At 42.5% G+C, this 25,233-nt stretch overlaps 1 protein-coding gene across 2 annotated transcripts; it reads right to left on the reverse strand.

Moving 5' to 3' along the window:
* Nucleotides 1–1,451: 1,451 nt before the first annotated feature.
* On the reverse strand, nt 1,452–24,963 carry CCS (copper chaperone for superoxide dismutase). Of its 2 annotated transcripts, XM_040409564.1 has the most exons (9): nt 24,781–24,842; nt 17,966–18,038; nt 15,499–15,563; nt 11,379–11,516; nt 8,585–8,762; nt 7,645–7,705; nt 6,898–6,975; nt 3,855–3,958; nt 1,452–2,389 (listed from the first exon to the last, which is right to left on the reverse strand). In XM_040409564.1, exons 3-9 carry the CDS (start codon nt 15,539–15,541, stop codon nt 2,236–2,238), a joined length of 756 nt encoding a protein of 251 aa, XP_040265498.1. In that variant the 5' UTR covers nt 15,542–15,563; nt 17,966–18,038; nt 24,781–24,842; the 3' UTR covers nt 1,452–2,235. The 2 variants fall into 2 exon arrangements, with proteins under 2 accessions (XP_040265498.1, XP_040265496.1); XM_040409562.1 differs by lacking the exon at nt 15,499–15,563 and having other exon boundaries at nt 24,781–24,963.
* Nucleotides 24,964–25,233: the final 270 nt, after the last annotated feature.

Raw genomic sequence — 25,233 nt, forward strand, 5'->3', positions numbered from 1 at the left:
GGCTGGAGATCAACTCGCTTACCTTCCGATCCTGTGAACGCGCGCGCCTGTGTGCGCGCGTTCACAGGAAATCTCGCGTCTCGCGAGATGACGCATATATGCGTGACTGTGCGCAGGGCTGCTGCCTCCGGAACGCGATCCTGCGTTAGGCGGTTAAAAAAATTTTTTTTCAATATCTGGACGAGGGACACATAAAACAAAGGTACGGGTCAAAGAGTCTATAACCTGATCTGAGTGGTCTAAAACGCTCAGATTAGGTGAAAGACTCCCTTTAAACATAGATCCTCTAGCATCTCTTTAAACAGTTTACCCACGACGGATGTTAAACTTACCGACCTATAGTTTCCAGGCTCTGTTTTTGGACCCTTTTTGAATATTGGCACCACATTTGCAAAGCGCCAATCCTGTGGGACACACTGTCAGTATAGAGTCCTTAAATCTCAGAAATAAGGGTCTGGCTATGACATTACCTAATTCTCTTAGGATACGGGGATGTATGCCATCTGGTCCTGGCGATTTGTCTATTTTAATCTTTTTAAGGTGCTGCTGCACTTCTTCCTGGGTCAGGCAGTTTACATTCTGAATTTCATCTGACAGTTTATTTTCCTCAGTAAATATGGTGGAGAAAAAAAAAATAAAAAAAAAATTAATAGCTTTGCTTTCTCCTCATCGCTCTCTGCAACTCCCCTCTCATCACTCTGTAAAGGGCCAACAGCTTCAGATCTATACTTTTTACCATTTATATAATCGAAGAACATTATAGGGTTAGTTTTACTCTTTGGCAAGTAATCTCTCTGTCTCTAGTTTGGCTGCTTTTATTTGTCTTTTACATATTCTATTTTTTTCCTTATAGTTTTTCAATGTTTCCTCGCTTTCTTCCTGTTTTAATTATTTAAATGCTCTCTTTTTTGTCCTTTAGTGCTTCCTTTACAATTCAATTTATCCACACAGTTTTTTTTCTTGTTCCTCGCACTTTTATTTCCATAAGGTATGTACTTCCTACAATTAGAGTTTAGGATGCTTTAAAAATATACCATTTTGTGGCTGCACTTTTATTTTTGAGGACAATGTTCCAGTTAGTAAAGCCAATGGTCTTTATTTTGGTATTTTTGTCCATCCCCGAAGAAATACTTTTAAATGACAATTGGAAAGTTGTTATTTTATGGTCACTATTTCCCAGGTGTCCTCCAATCTGCACATCTGTTCTGTCAGGTCTATTGGTTAGTACTAAGTCCAGTATGGCCGTCCCTCTAGTCGGGTCCTGAATTAGTTGTGAATGGTAAATGTTTCCTTTATGAGATCTACAGGTTTCCCAGTCTATATCTGGGTAGTTGAAGTCCCCCATAATAACAACCTCATTATGATTTGCCGCCTCATCTATCTCCTTGTTTGTATAATTAAACTTGCTGTAAAATGTATCATAAATGATCAAAAAATATAAATGCTTATAATTTCATATAAATTTAATTTCCAAATTAATAATAATAAAATAAAATAAAATCACGATGCAAGCCTAGTTTCACCTGGCGGATTTTGCCAATGTCAATCTTCTGCGTATTCCATGGCAGAAACCCTCTTTTCCATCTGCCCCTTGGTTTTAGCCCCATTCAATGGAGTGAATCTGTAAACAAACGCCTGCTGCGGTTTCCAGTGATGTCCACAAAGAAACCATGCCAAGATATGGCCTGAAAAGCCACATGTAAGTAATCTGTGGCTGCATTAACGGTAACATGGACCGCCGAGGCAGCTTCTGCTGAAATCCATGGACAAAATCCACCATGTGAACTAATCCAAAAATGTTTATTGTGTCTGTAATAATCTCCAAGGTTACAAGATAAGGTTCATCTGTAGCAGTAACTGAATCAGTTGCAAATCAGTATGAATCTTTGGTTTACAAATAAAAATAATAATAATAATTTGTCAACTCCTTGCAACTGCTGACTAGGAAATAAATCATATTCAGTACAATTATATAGTCAAAAATGCATTACATTTGCAGATCATTCAACTGGTCCAATTTATCTAGCAGCATTTTTAAAGCAAACTGAAATGACTCTTCACCCCTCTAGTCCAACAAGAATGTTGCACGCTTCTAAGGCACAGATATCACCAAGTGCTAAATAAGATGGTGGAAGCATTCACATATTGTCTAGCATATATGCTAGATCCAGCTTTGTAGAAGGAGTCCAGGGATTGATATTGATTACACTATTCCACTTAGACTGTGCTGGTGGATTATAAGTGTGCACTGGCAGCGTGCCCTTTTTTCCGTTCTGGGCCAGCAATAGGACAGTCTCTTTCTTCCCATATGGTTATGCCATCACAAGAACATATTTGTTTTGGGTTCTCAAAAAGTCCTGCAGAGCGGGCAATGATTCCACAAGCCAACCTGTGAAGAGGATTGTGCAAAAGTCAAAAAGGAACAATTATGAACAAAAAAATAAAAATATTACCGTATTTTTTGCCCCATAAGATGCAAAAGTGGGGGAAAAATGCGTCTTATGGGGTGAATACTAATGAGCGCTTCCACTATGGAAGCGCTCATTAGTACCGGAGGACCAGGAAGCGGTGAAGGCTCTGTACTCACCGCTTCCTGGTCCTCGGCTGTGCAGTGGTTGCACACAGCGTGAGGGCGCTCGCCAGTTCACAGCACAGCCGACAGTAGGATGAAGAGGATCGTGCAGTGGGTAAGGAGCTGCGGCGTCCGGAGCAGGAGAGGGAAGTGTTTTTTTTATTTTAAGTTCTCTGTGGCATGGGGGCTCAGAAGAGGCATGGAGGCTCATATGGGAGCTGATGAGGCAATGGGGGCTGATGAGAGGCATGCGGCTCTTACCTGAGGTCTGATTGGGGGTCATTCACATTGGTGTCTGATCTTATTGTTCTTCTCTAAAACCTAGGTGCGCCTTAAGGGCCGGTGCGTCTTATAGGGCGAAAAATACGGTAAGTCAACTTAGTGTCTATTTACATTGCCCTGTCAATGAACACTCTTCGCATGCTCCCTCTGCATTTGCGGTATTTAAAATTTATTGATTAGATTTTTTTTTTTTTTTTTGGGGTGGCGTGCAAAAAAAAAAACACCACAGCGTTTAGGCCATTGTTTGTGCATTTATTATGCTGTTTACCACATGGTAAAAATAACATTAAAGGTGTTGTACCACTAATATAAATGTATCCCTTTCCCCAAATACCACCATTTTTAAAAACTGCCTTATTCTAAAGTTATTAGCCTACCATTGTGTCCTGTGGCAAATCAGTTTCAATTTTCAGTTGCTGTTGGTTACGTCCTGTAGTGAAGACTTGTAATGTAGGCAGCACATGCTCACAGCACTTTTTTTCCTTCCACCTCAATAACCACTCCTCTATGTGCAGTGTGGTGCTATTTTTTATAAATGTTGTAGTATTTTTGGAAATAAAAGCATATTTACAGGAAACTATGTCTCCCTACGTTCCGATAAACACAACATTTTATTATAAATGTGGGGGCTTGTATTTTGTAGAATGGGCTACAGTTTTTATTGGTACCATTTTGGTGTACATATAAATTTGATTACTAACTTTTAATGCTTTGGGGGGGGGGGAAGGGAGGGCAAAGGAAAAAAAAATGCATATTTGCATTGTTTCTTTTGTTTTGTTTTTTTAAGCCTTGCGGTATTGAGGAAATCTTTACTTTATTGAAGTTGTTAGGACTGCAGTGGCACCAGATGGTAAACTGCTGGGTGCACGTACCTGATGCACGTAGTGTTTATAGTATGTGTATGCGAGAAGCTAAGTAAGATAAACCTGAAAACCCTAAAAAAAAAAGAGTAAGAGGCACTTTCGAATAAACCTACAGAATACATTGCAAAACTTCTTACCCTTTGCCCGAGTTGCCTGTAACTTTAGATAAATGGTGAGTTCCACATCCAAGGTCATCTTCTTCTTCATCCACAACTAAAGATCGACCTATGATGTTCCATACCTTTGAAGGAATGACATGACAAAATTTTAAAAATGGTTGCAGTAATAAGTTCCATCTGGAAAGATTGCGATATCACAGGGACATGTTATCACATAATAATCAAGTAATTAATAATCAGGTAATTACTATGGAATAAATAATGTGCGGTAGTGAATGAAAATAATCCATTAGGACTGCAAAACCCATAAGAATATACATCTTTAGCAGTATATGCAGTTAGTATAACCCCATTGGGGTGGCACATAACCCAATGCGCATTTTGACTCAAGCTTTTATCCGGGGATCAACCTGTTCCTGGCACTGTCGAGTTATAATCTATTCCTGTCAAATCGAGATGTCCTGCCAGGGTTCATCAGATGAGCCGAATCAATATATAGCCAAACTAAATAATAAGGGTCATAAAATACACTTCATTTGTAAATATGAAAAATTCTAATCTGATTTCTGGTTATATGAACAAAAGAGATCAAGATGGGTTTATCCAGACTGATTTATTCCAGAAAGAAACATCTGTGAATTCCCTCCTTCATGCTCCACAGGCTACTTGAGCAATCTCAAGAGGCCAATTCCATTGCATGAGATGGATTTGCTCAATGGAAGAAGACTTTAAGAAACAAGAAATAATTCAATTAAACATAGAGCAGACTTTCCATTTAAAAAAAAGCTTACACAACAATAAGTCACAGAGGTTTTTGTTAGGAAGTATTATTCTAGGCGAAACAGAACTGGAAATACTAGAAGTCAATGCAGTCCACTGCTACAGTCTGACTCCCCATCCAGAATCTGATATGAGAAGGGCTAACAAGCTGAAGGATCTATTAAAGGGGTTGTCCGGGTTCAGAGCTGAACCTGGACATATCCCCATTTTCACCCAGGCAGCGACTCTGAGATGAGCATTTCATGCTCCAATGTAGGGCTGCAGCTATCGATTATTTTAGTAATCAAGTATTCTATCGATTAATCCAACAAATGTTTTCCATGTATCTATATTATAATAACTATCGATAAGGAGTTATGCGTTTTACCTATTTTCATGTTCATTCTATATACCCCCTCTCTATTCTATGCTTCTTCCACTGACATTCCTAGGCCCCATCTCTTTTCATTTCCCTTCCCCCACCATTCCCTTGACAGCTGCCTGCGTGCGCCCCCACACTGGAAAGCACGCTCCTACAGCTCCCTTTGTACCGTGTGCGTGCGCTCCAGAGTGGAAGGCACGCCCCATTCCAGTCCACTCCTCCTTGGCCCCACCTTCCCTTGCACTCTCCTCCCCCATAGGGTCCTTCGGCCGCACGTTGTCCACAGTGGAACGCACGCCTCTTCAGCTACTCCCGCTAACCCGGCCGTCCCTCCCTTTTTCATCAACCCCACCCAGCATGCGTTCCACAGTGGAATGCATACCACGTCTCTAGTCCATCCCTCCTCGGCTGCACATCTCCTCCAATACCCCTCCCTCAAAGTCCTCTTCGGCCGAGCACGTGCGTTCCACTGTGGAACGCACATCTCTCCAGCCATTCCAGCCATCCCTCTTTCCCATCAACCCCACCTAGCAGGCATTCCACGGTGGAACGCACGCTTCGTTCTTCATCTTTCCACATGCCTCCTCTCCCTTCTCCACTATACCTCTCCCATATACCTGACCATCCCAACTACTATATCTTTTTATAATCATTTTGCAATATGTATTTTATAAACATTCGCTTTACCACCAATAACCGGAAGTGACGTCATCGCCACTTCCAGTTCGGCTACATCAGGCCCTATGCACGTGGTCGATTTCTATTGGAAGTACAACATATTTTAGCCCTATTTATATGTAGACACGTATGTCTTTTTTGCTTCTGAAGAAGGGGACTTATCCCCGAAACGCATCTAGCTTTATAGAATAAAAAACTTCTGAAACCTCTCCTGAAGTCCCTGGTACCATCTTTTGGATACTGAAGACATACCATTCATAAAAGGCAACCTCGGCGAGGGTACAAGTGTATTGATGTATTGAGTTTATCTTGCAACCCGACCCCCCCCCCCCCTCCCCCGGTGAAGTAAGTCACCTTCTCTGCTTAGAGTTGATTTTTATCAACCTTAGTGGTTTTTATCAGATCCTATATTCAGTCACATTTTTTTTATGGTTTTTTATTTTCTGTCTCTACCTCTATGGTACTTTACTAATTGGTGGCTTTGACGGTATTGGCGCTCCTTCACATACAATATTTTATGCTCTCTGAATTTCACAGGGCGAGGGCTTTTTCTGCAGATCCGGTAATGTACCAGGTCTCTACTAGGCGAAAAGCTTCCGCCTAGCAGTGTTCCCGGTGATGTCACCGGCACTAATGGGCAGGCTTTAGCGCTGCCCTAGCCTGTAAAACAGAAGCCTCCACCTAGAAGTATAAAAATGTAAGCAAAAAAAAAGCCCTTGCCCCACGTGATACAGAATGATATGCTCTGATGCTCATCTCAGGGGGGCTGCCTAGGTGAAAAAGGGGATATGTCTGGGTTTAGCTGAACCCGGACAACCCCTTTAATACAAACTAAAATCTCTTAGGAGGTGTTTAATCACAAAATGCGCTATAAATGTGGAGCCTTCCCAAATATTGAATACATAACAGACTTTCAAGATTCTGCAGACAGGACTATATAACATATTGTAGGCTTTATTAAGCTTCTTATGTGGTTTGTCCGTGTATTAAAATGTATGTTGGTCTGACTACCAGGATGTTAGGAAATGTGTAAGGGACATTAAAGCAGCTAAGGCCTAAATGTGGTGCAAGACCTGTGTGCCAGAATTCTGGTGCATTTCCAATAGTAAATCAAACACTGTGATTTCCTATGTTTTACAAAAATAGATATAAATTTTTTGTTAGCATAAAAGGAATATAGGTATAGATAAGTTAAAACAAAGCAAAATTAATCACCCACACACAAAAGCAGCAGTCTCTTACCTTTACCCGATTACTATTAATCCTAAATGTTGCTCGGCCATCATCACTAGCCAAAATATTTCCTAGGTCACCAATATGCTATACAAAAAAACAAACACCAGAAAAAGAACATTATAAAATATTTAGCTAACAATAACTATATAATATTAATGATAACATGAAGGTTTCTGTCACACACTGGTGTCCTCAACAGAACCCATAGAAATCCTCATATATTAACAATCAGAATTACTAATCAATTTTCTGACTCCTGGATGACCCCATTCACATTACATCCTGAAGTCAGAGTTTTACCAATGAACATGAGCCTTAAAAAGGTTGTTTCATTTCAGCAAATGGCATCTATCATGTAGATGAAGTTAATACAAGACACTTACTAATGTATTGTGATTGTCCATATTGTCTCCTTTGCTGGCTCGATACATTTTTCCATTGCAATCCAGCAGCAGTGGCCGTGCTTGTACAATATAGGAAAAAGCTCAGACCTAGGTGCAATCATGCGGTCCCAGGCACCAGAGACATCTGTGCCCTTTGCTATAGTGTGCAAACATGGCCACCCCTGCTGGATTGCAGGGTGGTCGTGACCATGGAAATGAGCAGTGTATAATGAATTAAGCAGGCAATCACAATACATTAGTAAGTGCCTTTTATTACTTTTTTCTACATGATGAATTCCATTTGCTGAAGTGAGACAACCACTTTAAATCTGTCAAACATAAAATAATAATCAGAAAATCTGGCACTCACACTATCTGGTTGTTCTGGACTCCTGTGTGTACTTCCTTCAGGATTGTAGTGTCCACCACATCTGTTTCAAACCAAATAATTTCATTTATCAGATGTTTGTTCCAACTGTTCATCTCCGCTAATTCTATGTAATAAGAAAACTGCTGATCTGTGAGTACTGAGTAAAGGAGGTTAAAGGGAACCTGTCACCAGGATTTTGGGTATAGAGCTGAGGACATGGGTTGCTAGATGGCCGCTAGCACATCCACAATACCCAGTCCCCATAGCTCTGTGTGCTTTTATTGTGTATAAAAACCGATTTGATACATATGCAAATTAACCTGAGATGAGTCAGAGCTTGAAAATATGACTCTTCTCTGGTCACACAAGTAAGATATGACTCTTGTTAATTTGCATATGTATCAAATCGGTTTTTTTACACAATAAAAGCACACAGAGCTATGGGGACTGGGTATTGTGGATGTTCTAGCGGCCCATGTCCTCAGCTCTATACCCAAAATCCTGATGACAGGTTCCCTTTAACTTTAGAAAAATCATTGGGCTACTGTAAACCAACTGGGTTTCCAAACTGTGTCCCTCACTCAAAGCCTATACATTTTGATATATTACATGTTATAGGGTTGCACCGGGTATTGAACTTTCGATACTTTTGTACCCGGATCGATCCGATACTGGGATTTGCTATTTTCCGTTACTAGGCTGTGCTACTGCCCTCAACACGCACCATGTTCTCCTGAGTTGGCACAGTGGAGAAGGAGGCATGACCATTTAGTCCAGTAAAATGTCTAAAACAGACAGACCCCCATTATAGTCCATGGTGTCTATCTGGCGCCATTACTTTCATTCTTATAATGGTGCAGAACAATAGCAATCAATAGCAGTGATGAGAAAGCAGCCTAAGCTTTCCATGTATACCTAATTTACTATAAATTAATATTACCTCTCACATCCCATTGAGAGATCACCAAATTCATGAATATGAATCCCATGGAGTCCAGGACTCAGGCCATCCACAGTTCCATCAATAATGCAGGCGTTTTCTGAAGTCTGAAGAAAATGAACAACACCCTGCAACGATCCAGCTCCTGCCAACATGGCGACTGCTGCTCCTAGGTTCTCTGGAACAAAAGCATGGATTAGTTCACATGGTGTAGACCGTGGAATGGATACTTATACATCTTCCCACCCGGCAATTAATTATCTTGAATATGTAAAAACATGTTATGAGTTAGGGTACTTTCACACTAGCGTTTTTCTTTTCCGGCACTGAGTTACATCCTAGGGGCTCTATACTGGAAAAGAACTGATCAGTTGTATCCCCATGCATTCTGAATGGAGAGCAATCCGTTTAGGATGCATCAGGATGTCTTCAGTTCAGTCTTCTTGACTGTTCAGGACGGAGATAATACCGCAGCATGCTACGGTTTTGTCTCCGGCCAAAAATCCGGAACACTTGCCGGAATGCCGGATCCGGCATTTTTTCCCATAGGAATGTATTAGTGCCGGATACAGCATTCAAAATACCGCAATGCCGGATCTGTCCTTCCGGTCTGCGCACACGCTGACCGAAAAAGATGTGAAAAAAATAAAATGCCGGATCCCTCTTTCCGGATGACACCGGAAAGATGGATCCTAAACAGTCTTACAAATACCATCAGTTGGCATACGTTTTGACGGATCCGGCAGGCAGTTCCGTCGCCGCAAGTGTGAAAGTATCCTTAGATATTAGCACTGTAATCCATCAGACAGCATTTCAACCTATACTGTATATAAAAGTTGGCCGTATTGTAACTAAGCAGTTGGTTAAAAATCCTTTTTTTTTTTTTGCATAAAATCAGTGGTATTTGTAGATATATGGAACTTTCTAATACATGTTAGGCCTCATGCAAACGATCGTATGTATTTTGCGGTCCGCAAAAAACGAATCTGCAAAAAAATACGGACGACGTCCGTGTGCATTCCGTATTTTGCGCCCCCTAATAGAACAGTACTATCCTTGTCCGTAATGCGGACATTAATAGGACATGTTCTATTTTTTTGCGGAACTGAAATACAGACATACTGAAATGGAATACACACGGAGTAACTTCCTTTTTTTTGCAGACCCATTGAAATGAATGGTCCCATATACGGCCTGAAAAAATAAAATAAAAAATAGAACGGACAAGGAAAGAAAATACGTTGGTGTGCAGGAGGCCTTAGGCTGGGTTCACATCACTGTTTTATTTTACGTTCTTCTGATTCATCAGAGAACAGAAGAAAAAAAAATGGATCCTGTGTAAAAAAAAAAAAACATCCTGTGCATCAGTTATGCATTCTTGGCATCCGTTTGAGCCATTTCCTTGGGAGATTCATTCTTTTAGTCCTGCATGCAGTATTTTTCTTACCATCTAAAAAAAAACAATACCATAACTGATGCATAGGATCCATTTTTTTCTGTTCTTCTGATGGATCAGAGGAAACTAAAATGAAATGGTGACGTGAACCCGGCCTTATTAGGATCCACAGCATGTCAATTCTGTTGTAGAAATGTTCTAGATTTTCATCCTTTGCAAAGCAAAGGGTGAAAATTTACAGAATGACAGAAGGAAAAAAAAAAAGTAATGTGTGATCACATACCGTATTTCTGGCTGTACTATATCTAAAGGCCCTTTTACACTGACCAATGCACAGTTCATTCCCGATAAGTGCCTGATCATTTATCCCATGAGAGAGCTGCATCTACATGCAAAAATCATTAGAAGAGGACAAGCGTTCACTACTGATTGGTCATCTCCATACCGATTCATTGTTTGATGGCAGCAGATCGCTGTTTACATCGGGCAACGTGCGGCCTTCAAACGATTATTTTAATGCAGCATAAAAGATGCAATTGAGCAGATGCTAGTTCATCACCATTTACACAAGGCAATTATGGGCAATGAGCGTTCATAAGAACAGTCATCCCCCAAAAATATCCCTATCCTCAGTCTATGCAAAAGGGCCTTTATATACATCTACAACTAAGGATGAATTGGAATATTTTTGTATTGATAAAGGGGTTGTATCATCTCAGACATTGGGTGCAAATTGCTAGGATATGCCCTCAATGTCTGATAGAGAGGTGGGACCAGCACCTACCTTTAGGGTTCATTCACACGTCCGCAATTTTGTTTGGAATTGCGGACCCATTCATTTCTATGATGCAGCACGATGTGCTGCCCGGCTCCGGAATTGCAGATCCGCACTTCCGGGTCCGCAATTCCGAGCCCGTAAAAAATAGAACATGTCCTATTCTTGTCCGCAATTGCGGACAAGAATAGGCATTTTTTATTAAGTGCCGGCAATGTGTGGTCCGCCAAATGCGGAACGCACATCCCCGGTCCGTGGATCCGCTAAACACACACGGACGTGTGAATGGACCCTTAGAATGAAGCCCGCAAAGTAAAGGAGGACTCTCCACACATGTGCGGCCGCCCTCCATTCATCTGTATGAGGATGCAGGCTCATTGAAATGAATGGGAAGCGTACCGTGCCAAGTGCAGCCACCGCTCCATTCACTTCTATGGGGCTGATGGGGCAGTTTTCGGTAGTCCCATGGAGATGAATGGAGGGTGGTCACGCATGCGCGGTGCTCTCTCCTTTATTTTGCGGGCTCTGTTCTAAAGATAGGTGGTAGCGATATGCCCCCACTGTCAGAGATGATACTCCTTTAATCTATATTATGTAGGTTAGTACTTAAAACGGTAACATACGGGATCTAATGCTTCCCATTCCCTTTAGCACTGCCCTCCGTCCTGTGCTCTCCAGCAGCTTCTGCACCTCCGACGCTGGCAATGTTGTCTCCACTACAACGGCTTCAGACTCCAGACTGACATTTACATTCTGTATACCTGTCCACAGAAGCAGTTGGAGGATAAATGAAGTCACAAAAGAGGAGTTTCACGAGTTACCATTTTACTATGCAAAACACTTATGAAAATGGAAGGAACTAATGAACTGCATTTCCATGTCTATGGATCCACCTACTATTGTAAATGCTGTTCTGCAAAATAAAACAGAATTCCCATATGTTACGTATACAGCAAAAGCAAATTCTGAGGCTCCTGTTACACAATGGTCACCAAATATGGAGGTGGAATCACTGGGGTCACTTAAGAAGCCTGCACCAGTTTTTGGTGTAAAAAAAGTCGCAAGACCTTATTTTGCAGCTTTTTAAATGCTCATGTGACAAAATTTTGGAATTTGGGAGCGGCGGGGGCCGGAATATTGACCCTATCAAATTTCATAACATTTACGCCTGGAAACGAGGAGTGAAAACTAATCCAGTCATGGGCTAGCGCACTGTCGGAGGTGCACCTAATTTATAATAAGGCCTGCGCCACATCATAAATTAGGTGCTTCCTCTGGCAACTCCAGGGCTATCAAAGACCAGTGTAGAAAAGCCATAGCATTTGAAGGTTAAAGGGGTTGTCCAGCCCTTTACAAGGTGATGGTCTAACCTCAAGATAGGGCATTATTATCTCATCGGCAGGGGTCCGATACCCGACAGCCTTGCTGATCAGCTGTTCTGCAGTATGTATATATTTTTTTATTATTATTATTATTATTTTTATTTTATTTTTTTGAACCAGAGGCTAGATTTAAATGTATAAATGACATGGTTTCCTGAAGCTTTTGCCATAAAACTATATCAATCTGCTCAGCCCCTTTTGCTCTATTGCAGATTGCGCTGCATTTCGAGGCTCTCTTTAAACAGATATTCTGGCGTTCTGGTGTTGAATGAAAGCTGATGGGTCATTCCACACAAAGCTGTAGTACAACACTGATAAGACAGCCTAAACATATATAACTTTTTGTCACACTATTGCCACCGATGTTGTTCTTTTTGGTGCAGCAAGAGCTCCACTGTCAGACTAAAGCTCCCATCATTCATTGCTGACATTTATTCAGGCTGTTCCCCCCCCCCCTGTATTCCTCTGCAAGCAGCAGGTACCAGAGCAGAGACTGTGATCAGAGAGGAATTATACCTTTTTTCTTTATTTCTTACTCATTTCATCCATTTTTATTTTTTTTATTAAATTATTTCCCTGGAAAACCCCTTTAACAATAACATATTTCAAATTTATAAAAAAATAATAAAACAATGATAGTGGCTTTCCCTCTCAGAGCTCTGCCTGCGGTCCACCCTCCGCCGTATATATTCAAAAAGTACCAATAATAATGTAGATGACAGGCACTATATATCCCGTGGTTGCATAGATATATATCACTCAGATAGGTGGATATACACACACATACGTAATTTATTCTCCATAAAAACTGATTAAAAACAGGGGGTAATTCATATTGAGTAAATTAATGGAAATTAATAATAACCTAAAATATCTCTCTAATATATCTATAAATGATAACCATAGGCCCTAGCTGATCTTCCATATATATGACAACAATTGATATAACAGTGATTTTTATAATTTGAAGGCACATACTTGGTCCGGACCACTATAATAAATATAGGTGTGCTATATATTTGATAAATGGATATTCAGGTCACTATAATTAGTTGGTAGATAGTAATGTTTATCTTCTTAATAATTATTAAAGAAAAACTATTTAGCTCCATGGCAGTAGGTCCATAATTTCATAGATTAGTATATTCCAGGTCATGAGTAAGGATCTGTACGGAATGATCTGAAACGCGTAGATTTGGATGTACATGTTGGATTTTAAAGCACTTATTTATTAAAGTTTAAACACGTTGTTTGGAAGCTGGATTCTACCTCTTTATTTGAATTTGCTTATCGCCCAGTTCCTGGTGTATGTCCGTGTCTTCCTCCAACATAAGACCAGGTGAGCCTCAACAACCCTTTCTACGGATCCATATTAATGTAGTACGCATTAAAAAAATTATATAAAAATGTATATAAAAAAATTGCATAAAAAAAAATATATGTATACAAGTATGCAAAGACGTCTTGTTCAATTGTTATAACAGTTGTATAAATATTCAAATATCCCCTAATGCTCGTGTGTCAATATCACCATGTCAAGCTCATATACTAGGTGTTGGGGAAAAGAAGGAAAGTCTATCATTCAACACTTAATTGCCAAGTATAGAGTTATACAATGTAACATGCTGTTCCTTTACTGCCTGAAGGAGTTGATCAGCAGTTCAAATGTATCATCCCAGGTTTGTATTTCTCCTACTTTCAGCACTTGAGTTCCATGCTGCAACCGCTGGCTGTGCTATGCTCACTTCTCCCGGCGTCCCACGTGGCGTCCGAGGTGGTTGGGGAGTTGGTCTTTGATCAGCTTAAAAGATTAGCGGTATACCTGCAGACTCAATAGATATAGGACTTCTCTGTATGCGCTGATAATGAAGGTAGCAGTAAATTTGGATCCAAATTAGGGCTAGGCGATATGGCCTAAAAAATATATCGTGATATAATTTGAAGCATGTGCGATATAACGATATATTATTTTCTTCTGTATGTATACAAATTACATGGCCATCATCATCATCATCCATGTCCCCCAGCCAGCGCCATCAGGCCAATGCCATTGCCATCATCCATGTCCCCCAGCCAGTGCCATCAGCCCCATGCCATTATCCATGTCCCCCAGCTAGTGCCATTAGCCCCATGCCATTGCCATCATCCATGTCCCCCAGCCAGCGCCATCAGCCCCATGCCATCATCCATGTCCCCCAGCCAGTGCCATCAGCCCCATGCCATTGCCATCATCCATGTCCCCCAGCCAGCGCCATCAGCCCAATGCCATCATCCATGTCCCCCAGCCAGTGCCATCAGCCCAATGCCATCATCCATGTCCCCCAGCCAGTGCCATCAGCCCCATGCCATTATCCATGTCCCCCAGCTAGTGCTATTAGCCCCATGCCATTGCCATCATCCATGTCCCCCAGCCAGCGCCATCAGCCCAATGCCATCATCCATGTCCCCCAGCCAGTGCCATCAGCCCAATGCCATCATCCATGTCCCCCAGCCAGTGCCATCAGCCCCATGCCATTATCCATGTCCCCCAGCTAGTGCCATTAGCCCCATGCCATTGCCATCATCCATGTCCCCCAGCCAGCGCCATCAGCCCCATGCCATTGCCATCATCCATGTCCCCCAGCCAGTGCCATCAGCCCCATGCCATACATAGCCATCCACCCCCCGGTAGATTCGGGCCCCTGCTAATATACTTACCTTTCCTGCAGGGTGCGCGGCTGGCTGATGGCATGCACTGGGAGGGACCTGACGTCACACACAGTGTCAGCCAAACGATATGTGCACGCAAGGCCCCGGCCAGTGCAGCGCGGTGCAGAGTCAGGAGGCCACGGAGCGGTGAGTGACAAGCTTCTTCAATTCACTACCGCTCCGTGGTCATCTATCGCGATATGGCGACAGCTAAAATCTATATCGTTGCCCGAATTTATGACAATAATATCGTTTATATCGCCCACCCCTAATCCAATCTTATATTCTTATCCAAGTCGCATGTTAAAGCCAGATTTATACAACAAACGCGTTTCGGAGCTATACTTGCTCCTTCTTCAGTGGTTATGTATATAAGAAATCCAGTCAATCTGAACCTTTTATAGTATCCTAAAGGGGGGGTCTACTTCAAAACCTGGATCAGAATTCCGTTTTCATAAGTATAGTCTTATAAATTGTACTCTACTTCAAATATTCAACATTTCATTTCTATTTAGAAGTATACATGGACAATACATACGGTAAATAAGAGATAAAAATGCACATGCGTTTTTCATGCATTTTTGTCAGATACTACAATTTTATGATGGTTTCATTCATAATGGACCTAACTGTTCTCAGAACCAAACAATTGTGAACATATCATTACCAGCACCTCGAGGTCTTCTCTCTGGGAGGCCACCATCCCTAAGCTGCATTCCAACCCTCTAAGGTCCTCATCTAAGGAAGAAAAGAGATGAAAAAAGAATATTCACTGTTAAAAATATTAAATACTAAATAGCAAAAGGAACAAAAATCTTCACAAAAGTAAAGTAGAAACAAAAAGGAAATGAAAATAATGAGGGGGAAATTATATGTTCACAATTGGGTTTGGTTCTGAGAACAGTTAGGTCCATTATGAATGAAACATTATAAAATTTATAAAATTGTAATATCTGATAAAAATGCATGAAAAACGCATGTGCATATTTTTTTTCTCTCTTATTTATGTATTGTCCATGTATACTTCTAAATAGAAATGAAATGTTGAATATTTGAAGTAGAGAACAATCTATGAGACTATACTTATGAAAACGGAATTCTGATCCAGGTTTTGAAGTAGACCCACAACATGAGGGATGTACCTCCCCTCCCCCTTCAGAAGAGGATACTATAAAAAGGTTCAGATTGACTGGATTTCTTATATTAATCTACTTGAGGATGCTCACCAACTAATCTGGAGCCTGGCCCACTGATCACCCCTCTGTTATCTACATACTACAATAGAAAAAAGAAATAAATATGGCTGTCTCTCAGCAGTTCATTAGGAAGGAACATTACTACAAGCTGCAATCACAGCGAACCCACTGGTATCAACACAGTGTGTATACACTCCAGTGACTGTCGTTCTATACCAGAGATATATAATACAGACACTCTATAGCCGGGATGTGCACCGGTCATAAATCGTATTGACACAAGAAGCGCTGTCTATAGGAGCAGTTGCGTCGATCATATAGCTCCTGAGACATTTACTGTAATTGAAGCCAATATCAAGCAACAAAAGATATACATCTTCATTACCCATACAGAATTCATCTAACTGGACAAGTTTCATAGCCGCTTTGTTCTATTTTATTTTATTTTTTAATGCGAGAGCTCCGCATTAGGGACTTGGTTCATCCAATAAATATACCGTTTGTATATGTGTTTTAAATATGAGGTTTTTATAATTATATGCATTTGTTTTATTTGGTGATTAGAATAGGGCTATTTGTTATACATTTAGTGAATTATTAAATGCCTTTTGTATAGATATATGAACTGATTTAATAAAGGACGCTAATGAACTGCTGAGAGCCAGCCATATTTATTTATTTTTTCTATTGGATTTCTTATATACATAACCACTGAAGAAGGAGCAAGTATAGCTCCGAAACGCGTTTGGTGTATAAATCTGGATTTAAATGCGACTTGGATAAAAATATACGTTTGGATCCAAATTTACTGCTACCTTCATTATCAGCGCATACAGAGAAGTCCTATATCTATTGAGTCTGCAGGTATACCGCTAATCTTTTAGGCTACTTTCACACTGGCGTTTCTGGGTCCGCTTGTGAGATCCGTTTCAGGGCTCTCACAAGCGGCCCAAAACGGATCAGTTCAGCCCCAATGCATTCTGAATGGATAACGATCCGTTCAGAATGCATCAGTTTGGCTCCGTTCCGCCTCCATTCCACTCTGGAGGCGGACACCAAAACGCTGCTTGCAGCGTTTTGATGTCCGCCTGACAATGCGGAGCCAAACAGATCCGTCCTGATTTACAATGTAAGTCAATGGGGACGGATCCGTTTTTACTGACACAATATGGTGCAATTGAAAACGGATCCGCCTCCCATTGACTTTCAGTGTAAATAAAAACGGATCCGTTTGCATTATCATGGTAATGCAAACGGATCTGGTCTGAACGGATAAAAGCGTTTGCATTATAGGTGTGGATCCGTCTGTGCAGATACCAGACGGATCCGCACCTAACGCAGGTGTGAAAGTAGCCTAAAGCTGATCAAAGACCAACTCCCCAACCGCCTGGGACGCCCTGAGAAGTGAGCATAGCACAGCCAGCGGTTAGAGGATAGAACTCAAATGCTGAAAGTAGGAGAAATACAAACCTGGGATGATACATTTGAACTGCTGATCAACTCCTCCAGGCGGTAAAGTAACAGCATGTTACATTGTATCACTCTATACTTGGCAATTAAGTGTTGAATGAGAGACTTGCCTTTGTTTCCCTAACACCTAATATATGAGCTTGACTGTCCCCAGGCGCATCCTGCACTGTACTGATCCTGTGCTGTGGAATTTGTTTGACTACCCAGTGTTTCTCATTGGCAATGTAAATGTAGGACTATCATGTGGACAGAGCTTATGTTTAGGCTTCATTCACATCAACGTTATTAGTTTTGGCATGCTGTTACAGCAGAGAACAGCTTACCGGAGCTCTATGGATCCGGCACTGCCAGATGTTTCCGCAATGCCCGTGTCCTCATTGACTATAATGGGATCCGCTACTCGGCAAATGTGCTGGCATTCTGCCAGGCAGAAACTGCTGCACATTGTAAAACCAGCGTTACATTATCACTTACCTTTTACACCTTGTAAGGAGCTATTTACGGCATGCACACACTTTTCACACGTCATCTGGACTGCAAACTCCAACTGAATAAGAAAAAAAGATTAATGTGAGAAAACAAGTATTTTATTGGCCGTTTAATCCACGTGTAATGAAATCATTAGCATGAACAATTCTGCAATAAGCAATTTCACCTCCTGTAAGGCCAGGTCATTGTACCGCAGTTCAAGGCCGCCTGCACAGTGAATGCACATAAGATCTACACGGACTTTCCATGCAGATTTATGTGTGCTACTGCAACATATCCGCACCAAAGAGTTTGGCGACGATTGGATGCGATTTTGACGCCAATTGCACCTGTCATTGGAAAAGGGTCAAATCCGCAGCTAACGGCTCAAGCACACAGATGTAAGCGTTTTGCGGTCTGCAAATTGCGGATTCACAGATACCAACTGAGTGCATGCCGTCAATTATTATATTTTTTTACTCCTCCAGAAATTCCCCTAATATTGTCAGAAAAATGGACAAGTATAGGACATGTTCTATATTTTATTTTATTTTTGCCGGGATCGGACAGCACACCCATCTTTTGTGACCCCATTGAGATGAATGGGTCTGCATCTGATTCCTGAAAACACAGATCAGATACAGACAAACTACGGCTGTGTGCATGAGCCCTAAAACTGCAAACATAATTGACAAGCTGTGGATTTGGAAATCCAAACTGCAGGTCAATTTCCACACAGAAAAAAAAAAAATCTGTGAAGTGTACTTGAAATTTGTGTAATCTCATACACTTTGCTGGTACTCTACTAGGCTGTGGTTTTTCTGCAAGGGAATCAGCCCGAAAAAACTGCACATATTCCGCAAGGTGGCCTAAAGGGGTTGTCCTGTTCCCAAAACTGGACAGCACATGCAATCCACCTGCAGTACAGAACCGACCGTTACTTACCCAACACATCCTGTGCTGTTGCTCCGGTTCTCCTGGCAGGGCTCTGTGTACCCAGCTGGAACACGGCCGTGTGCATGAGGCCTAATTCTATATTGCAGGTGGATAACATATGTTGTTTGGTTTCCTCCTGAAACTAGACAACCCCTTTAATGCCTCTTTCACATGTCAGTGGTCTCCACAGACAACACATGTACCAATTGACTTTAATGTGTATGTTCACACATCAGTGGGTTTCCACAGACCGTGGTGACACCATGGAAGCATGCCCTATTTTGCCCCGTGGTTACGGATCCCTCATGTACATTATAGTCTATTGGTCTACGAAAACCATGGACACAACAAGGCTGCTGTCCGTCGTTGTCACTAGGGATGAGCAAATCGACTTCGGATGGAACATTCGAAGTCTATTCGCATAAAACTTTGTTTCAATACTGTACGGAGCGCTCGCTCTGTACAGTATTAGAATGTATTGGCTCAGATGAGCCAAAGTGATTTTGATTGTTAAAAACCTTTACCAAACCTGAGTTTGGGAAAAGGTTTTGAACATTAAAAATGAATGAGCCAATACTTTCTAATACTGTATGAAGCCCTCGCTCCATACAGTATTCAAACAAAGTTTTAGGCAAATCGACTTCGGATGCTCATCCCTAGACCCTAGTTGTCACATTTGTTGCTAGGAGATGCTCTGGAAATTAATTTTCAATTGAGCAGTATCAGTGGAATATGGATGACACACAGACGACAAAAACTGACACATGGACCAAACACGGATCCTTCACAGACATCTTCATGGATGAACCACTGACCAATTTGTCACAGACGTCATTATGGACGCGTGACAGAGGCATAAGGCTACCTGCGCACGGGTTTCAAAATAAAAATCTGCGTGATTTTTCACCCAGATTTCTGTGCATATGCGAATTGGCGCAAACTGGCATGTTCATTTTCTACAGATCTCACCCTTGCATTGAAAGGAGTGACATCCGTGCAAAAAAAAAAAAAATCTCACAAAGAATTGACATGATGCAGATTTCAAAATCTGCGCAGCAGATCAGATTCCGCACAAAACAAAGTGTACATGAGATCTGTCTAATCCCATGCACCTTGCTGGAACTGTATTACTCTGCCATTTTTCCGCACGAGAATCTACATGGAAAAACTGTGTGTAATCTGCAACATGTGAAGGTAGCTAAGGCCCCTTTCACACGGACGAGTATTCCGCGCGGATGCGATGCGTGAGGTGAACGCATTGCACCCGCACTGAATCCTGACCCATTCATTTCTATGGGGCTGTTCACACGAGCGGTGATTTTCACGCATCACTTGTGCGTTGTGTGAAAATCGCAGCATGCTCCTCTTTGTGCGTTTTTCAAGTAACGCAGGCTGCATAGAAGTGAATGGGGTTGCGTGAAAATCGCAAGCAAGTGCGGATGTGGTGCGATTTTCACGCACGGTTGCTAAGTGACGATCGGGATGGGGACCCGATCATTATTATTTCCCATGATGGACCATGTGATGAACGCAGTGACGTCATCAAAGGTCCTATTACTCATAGATGAAGACAGAAGAGATGCCGGCTGCGCGAACAAGTGGATTAAGGTGAGTTTAATTATTTTTTATATTTTTTTAACCCCTCCAGCCCTATTGTACTATGCATTCTGTATTCAGAATGCTATTATTTTCCCTTATAACCATGTTATAAGGGTACTTTCACACTAGCGTTTTTCTTTTCCGGCATAGAGTTCCGTCCTAGGGGCTCTATACCGCTAAAAGAACTGATCAGTTTTATCCCCATGCATTCTGAATGGAGAGTAATCCGTTCAGGATGCATCAGGATGTCTTCAGTTCAGTCGTTTTGACTGATCAGCATGCTACGGTTTTATCTTCGGCGAAAAAAAACTGAAGACTTGCCTGAATGCCAGATCCGGAATTTTTTCCCATAGGAATGTATTAGTGCCGGATCCGGCATTCAAAATACCAGAATGACGGATCCGTCCTTCCGGTCTGCGCATGCGCAAACTAAAAAAAAAGGTGAAAAAAATAAATGCCGGATCCGTTTTGCCGGATGACACCGGAAAGACGGATCCAGCATTTCAATGCATTTTTTCGACTGATCAGGCATTTTTAAGACTGACCAGGATCCTGATCAGTCTTACTAATGCCATCAGTTGGCATACGTTTTGCCTGATCGGCGACGGAACTGCTTGCCGGATCTCTCTGCCGCAAGTGTGAAAGTACCCTAAGGGGAAATAATACAATCTACACTACAACTAACCCAAACCTGAACTTCTGTAAAGAAGTTCGGGTCTGGGTACCACAGTCTGTTTTTTATCACGAGCGTGCAAAACACATTGCACCCGCGCGATAAAAACTGAACATCGGAACGCAATCGCAGTCAAAACTGACTGCAATTGCATTCCTACTCGCGCGGGTTTGGCGGGATGCATCCTGACACGCCCGTGTGAAAGAGGCCTAAAGGTCAAGACCTCTAGCACATGGATGCCAACCTGAGCACTTCTGAGGACAGCGATTGGCTGCAGCAATCGTGTGCCCTATACAAATAGGTCACTGCTCTTTGGAAACAAGCAGCAGCAGAAGAACCATATCAGTGCCGCAGAGAAAAATGTCAGCAATGCGTCAATGGGTCTGTGACATGAGCGTTGTTTTCACTTGTGCGTTGCGTGAAAATCGCAGCATGTTCTATATTCTGCGTTTTTCACATAAAAGTAAATGGGGCTGCGTGGAAAAACGCATCATATCTGCAAGCATGTGCGGATGTGATGCATTTTTCACTGATGGTTGCTAAGGCCCCCCGTTTACTGGACGTTTTTTTGCGTTCCTTATACGGAACCATTCATTTCAATGGTTCCGCATGCATTCCGTATTTCCGTTCCATTTAAAGATAGAACATGTCCTATTATTGCCCGCAAATCACGTTCTGTGGCTCCATTCAAGTCAATGGGTCCGCAAAAAAACAGAACATATACGGAAATGCATCCATATGTCTTCCGTTTCCGTTCCGTTTTTTGCGGAACCATCTATTGAAAATGTTATGCCCAGCCCAATTTTATCTATGTAATTACTGTATACGCCATACAGAAAAACGGAACAGAAAAACGGAACGGAAACAACAACGGATCTGTGAAAAACGGACCGCAAAACACTAAAAAAGCCATACGTCGTGTGCAGGAGGCCTAAGAGATGTTGTTTGCAAACCTTCAGTTTTATGAAAAACGCATTTCACCCGCGCAAAAAAAAACTGAACCACTGAACACAATCACAGACAAAACTGACTGAATGCATGGGTGTGTGTGCAGGAAGGCAATATAAGCAATGTAGAATAGGCTCCCTTTAATTCTCTGGGTCAGTACGATTACAGCGATACCATATTTATATAGTTTTTCTTGTGTTTTAATACTGAATTTTTTTTTTTTTAGTTTGTAAAAAATTTATTTTTTTCTTTTAATCGCCATATTCCGACCTCCATTACTTTTTACAGTTATGTTTACAGAGCTGTGTGAGAGCTCATTTTTTGCAGAACAATCTGTAGTTTATTGATACCATTTTGGATTGTGTTTGACTTTTAATTTTTTAGGAGGTGAAGTGATAAAACAAATGGCAAATTGGCTATTTTGATTTCTTTTCTGTTAAGCTGTTAATCGTACTGGATAAATATTTTAATAGTACAGACTTTTTTTGGACGCTACGATGCTCATGAGGTTTCTTTTTTTACTGGTTATTTTTTCATGCAAGGGAAAGGTAACATGTTGGATTTTTATATTTTTAAAACAATTTACTTTTTCAAGTCACTCTAGGTGACTATAGATAGCATCTTGTATTCTGTAATGAGTATCTATGCATTACAGAATACGCAATTTAGTGCTGCCACCTGCAGGCCTGCATTGGAATATTATAATAATCGCACTGCAGCCTATTACTACTGAAAACGCTCTCCCTGATCTCAGCCAGGAGAATGTGGCCTGGACCGGGAAACACGCGGCTTAAGCCTCATGCAAATGTCCGTGGAACACGGACCGTGAGATACCGGCCTGGATTCCTGCTGAGTGCATGAGCGCACGGCGTCATTGGTTGCTTCGTGCCACCACTGCTGTACAGTAATACACTCGTTTCGATCATACGAGTGTATTACTGTACAGCAGCGGGCGCTGTGCACTCAGCAGGAATCCAGGCCGGTATCTCACGGTCCGTGTTCATGAGGCCTACAGTGTTTGCACTGCCAGATGCATCTGAGGGGTTCAAATGCAATAATGCCGATCACAGCCTTAAAACCTCATTCACACGTCAGTATTTTGATTTACTGATTTTCATCAGCGATTGTGAGCCAAAACCAGGATTGGAGCCTCCACAGACATAAGGTATAAAGTAAAGATCTGCACCTGGTCTTGGCTCAAAATCACTGAGGGAAATCACCGACCAAAACACTGACGTTGTGAATGAGGCATTATCCCGGACAGAAACGGTTATAAGACTGCGGGTGAAGTTTTTGAAGCCAAAATGTGTGGATCATAAAAGGATACAGAGTGTTAGGGCTTATTCACACCTGCGTTCTTTTCTTCCGGCATAGAGTTCCGTTGTCGGGGCTCTATGCCGGAAGAATCCTGATCAGTTTTATCCTAATGCTTTCTGAATGGAGAGAAATCCGTTCAGGATGCATCAGGATGTCTTCAGTTCTGGAACGTAACGTTTTTTGGCCGGAGAAAATACCGCAGCATGCTGCGCTTTTTGCTCCGGCCAAAAATCCTGAAGACTTGCCGCAAGGCCGGATCCGGAATTAATGCCCATTGAAAGGCATTGATCCGGATCCAGCCTTAAGCTAAACGTCGTTTCGGCGCATTGCCGGACCCGACATTTAGCTTTTTCTGAATGGTTACCATGGCTGCCAAGACGCTAAAGTCCTGTTTGCCATGGTAAAGTGTAGTGGGGAGCGGGGGAGCAGTATACTTACCGTCCGTGCGGCTCCCCGGGCGCTCCAGAGTGACGTCAGGGCGCCCCAAGCGCATGGATCACGTGATCGCATGGATCACGTCATCCATGCGCATGGGGCGCCCTGACGTCATTCTGGAGCGCCCCGGGAGCCGCACGGACGGTAAGTATACTGCTCCCCCGCTCCTACTATGGCAACCAGGACTTTAATAGCGTCCTGGGTGCCATAGTAACACTGAAAGCATTTTGAAGACGGCTCCGTCTTCAAATGCTTTCAGTACACTTGCATTTTTCCGAATCCGGCGGGCACCTCCGGCAACGGAAGTGCACGCCGGATCCCAACAACGCAAGTGTGAAAGAGGCCTTAAAGGGATTGTGCACAAATAGGGAGTGGTTTTGGCCCCACTTGGTCGGATCTGTAAATGGAAGCTTACCTACCGGCACCTTCTCTTCCTGGCTTGCGATGCTCGGCTGTGCCCCTTCGCTGAAAATATCCGGTTTGACGCCACCTGCAGCCAATTACTGCCCGTGACCGGATCCCCTTGCATCATGTGACCATTTGTCTTGACGTAAGGCGAGCCGGTCACCTCCATGGCCAGTGGTTGGCTGCAGCGAGGGAGTGCATTGCAGGCTGGGTGGAGAATGAGCCAGCAGCAGGATAGGCAAGCTTCCATTTACAGGTCCAAGAGGGGAGAGGGAGTCATTGCCCCCACTTCTTGCACAACTCCTGGATACCACTTTTTTAGGTTTTATTTTTCAAATTCACAGCCTGAGAGAGAAGCCAGTGCCTGCACTGTAATCAGCCACCTGTGCCACAGCACACCTGACAGGGAGCTTGTAGCCACAGACATGGCTGACATAAGCTTTCTTCCCTAGTACAGACGACCCTTCTTCAGGTCGCCATTCACCGTGCACACAGTCTACATGAATACCTTGCAGACGTCCCCGGGGCTCCCCTGCGTATCCATGACGCGTCTAGAATGCCTCGTCGACCCTTGACCAGACAGACGTCATCCACCGGAAGCGGAAGTCACGGTGTCACGGTGTCACGGTGAGGGCGCACACTGCAGCCGTGCCGTCATCTGCCCGAGGCTCACGTACAGGAACGGCTTGCACTTGGTGTATGGTAGTTACTGACAAGATGACAGACCGCAGTCGGGTGAGCCACGGGCTCAGCTGCTGGAGAAAGCTTTGGTCTCCATAAAAATGTCTGAATGTACGTAGACATTATGAGCAAAGCGCGGGTAAATGCGGGGGCGGGGCCTGTCAGCGCCATCTTCTCTCTGATTGTACCTAGTTCCCTGAAACAAGCAACGTGACTGTCACCAGGAAGAACCTCTCTAAGGGAAGCAACGTGACTGTCACCAGGAAGAGTTCCCTGACAG

Source organism: Bufo bufo, chromosome 10, assembly GCF_905171765.1.
Source record: "Bufo bufo chromosome 10, aBufBuf1.1, whole genome shotgun sequence".
Lineage (NCBI taxonomy): Eukaryota > Metazoa > Chordata > Amphibia > Anura > Bufonidae > Bufo > Bufo bufo.

Excerpts from the sequence above, each read along its gene's own strand:
- CCS (XM_040409562.1), bottom strand. The coding sequence starts at position 24,816 with ATGGATACGCAGGGGAGCCCCGGGGACGTCTGCAAG. Across the intron at positions 7,706-8,584 it reads CTCTCAATGGGATGTGAGAG|ATGTGGTGGACACTACAATC; the intron begins GTAATATTAATT and ends GGTTTGAAACAG. Across the intron at positions 3,959-6,897 it reads TTAATAGTAATCGGGTAAAG|GTATGGAACATCATAGGTCG; the intron begins GTAAGAGACTGC and ends ATTCCTTCAAAG.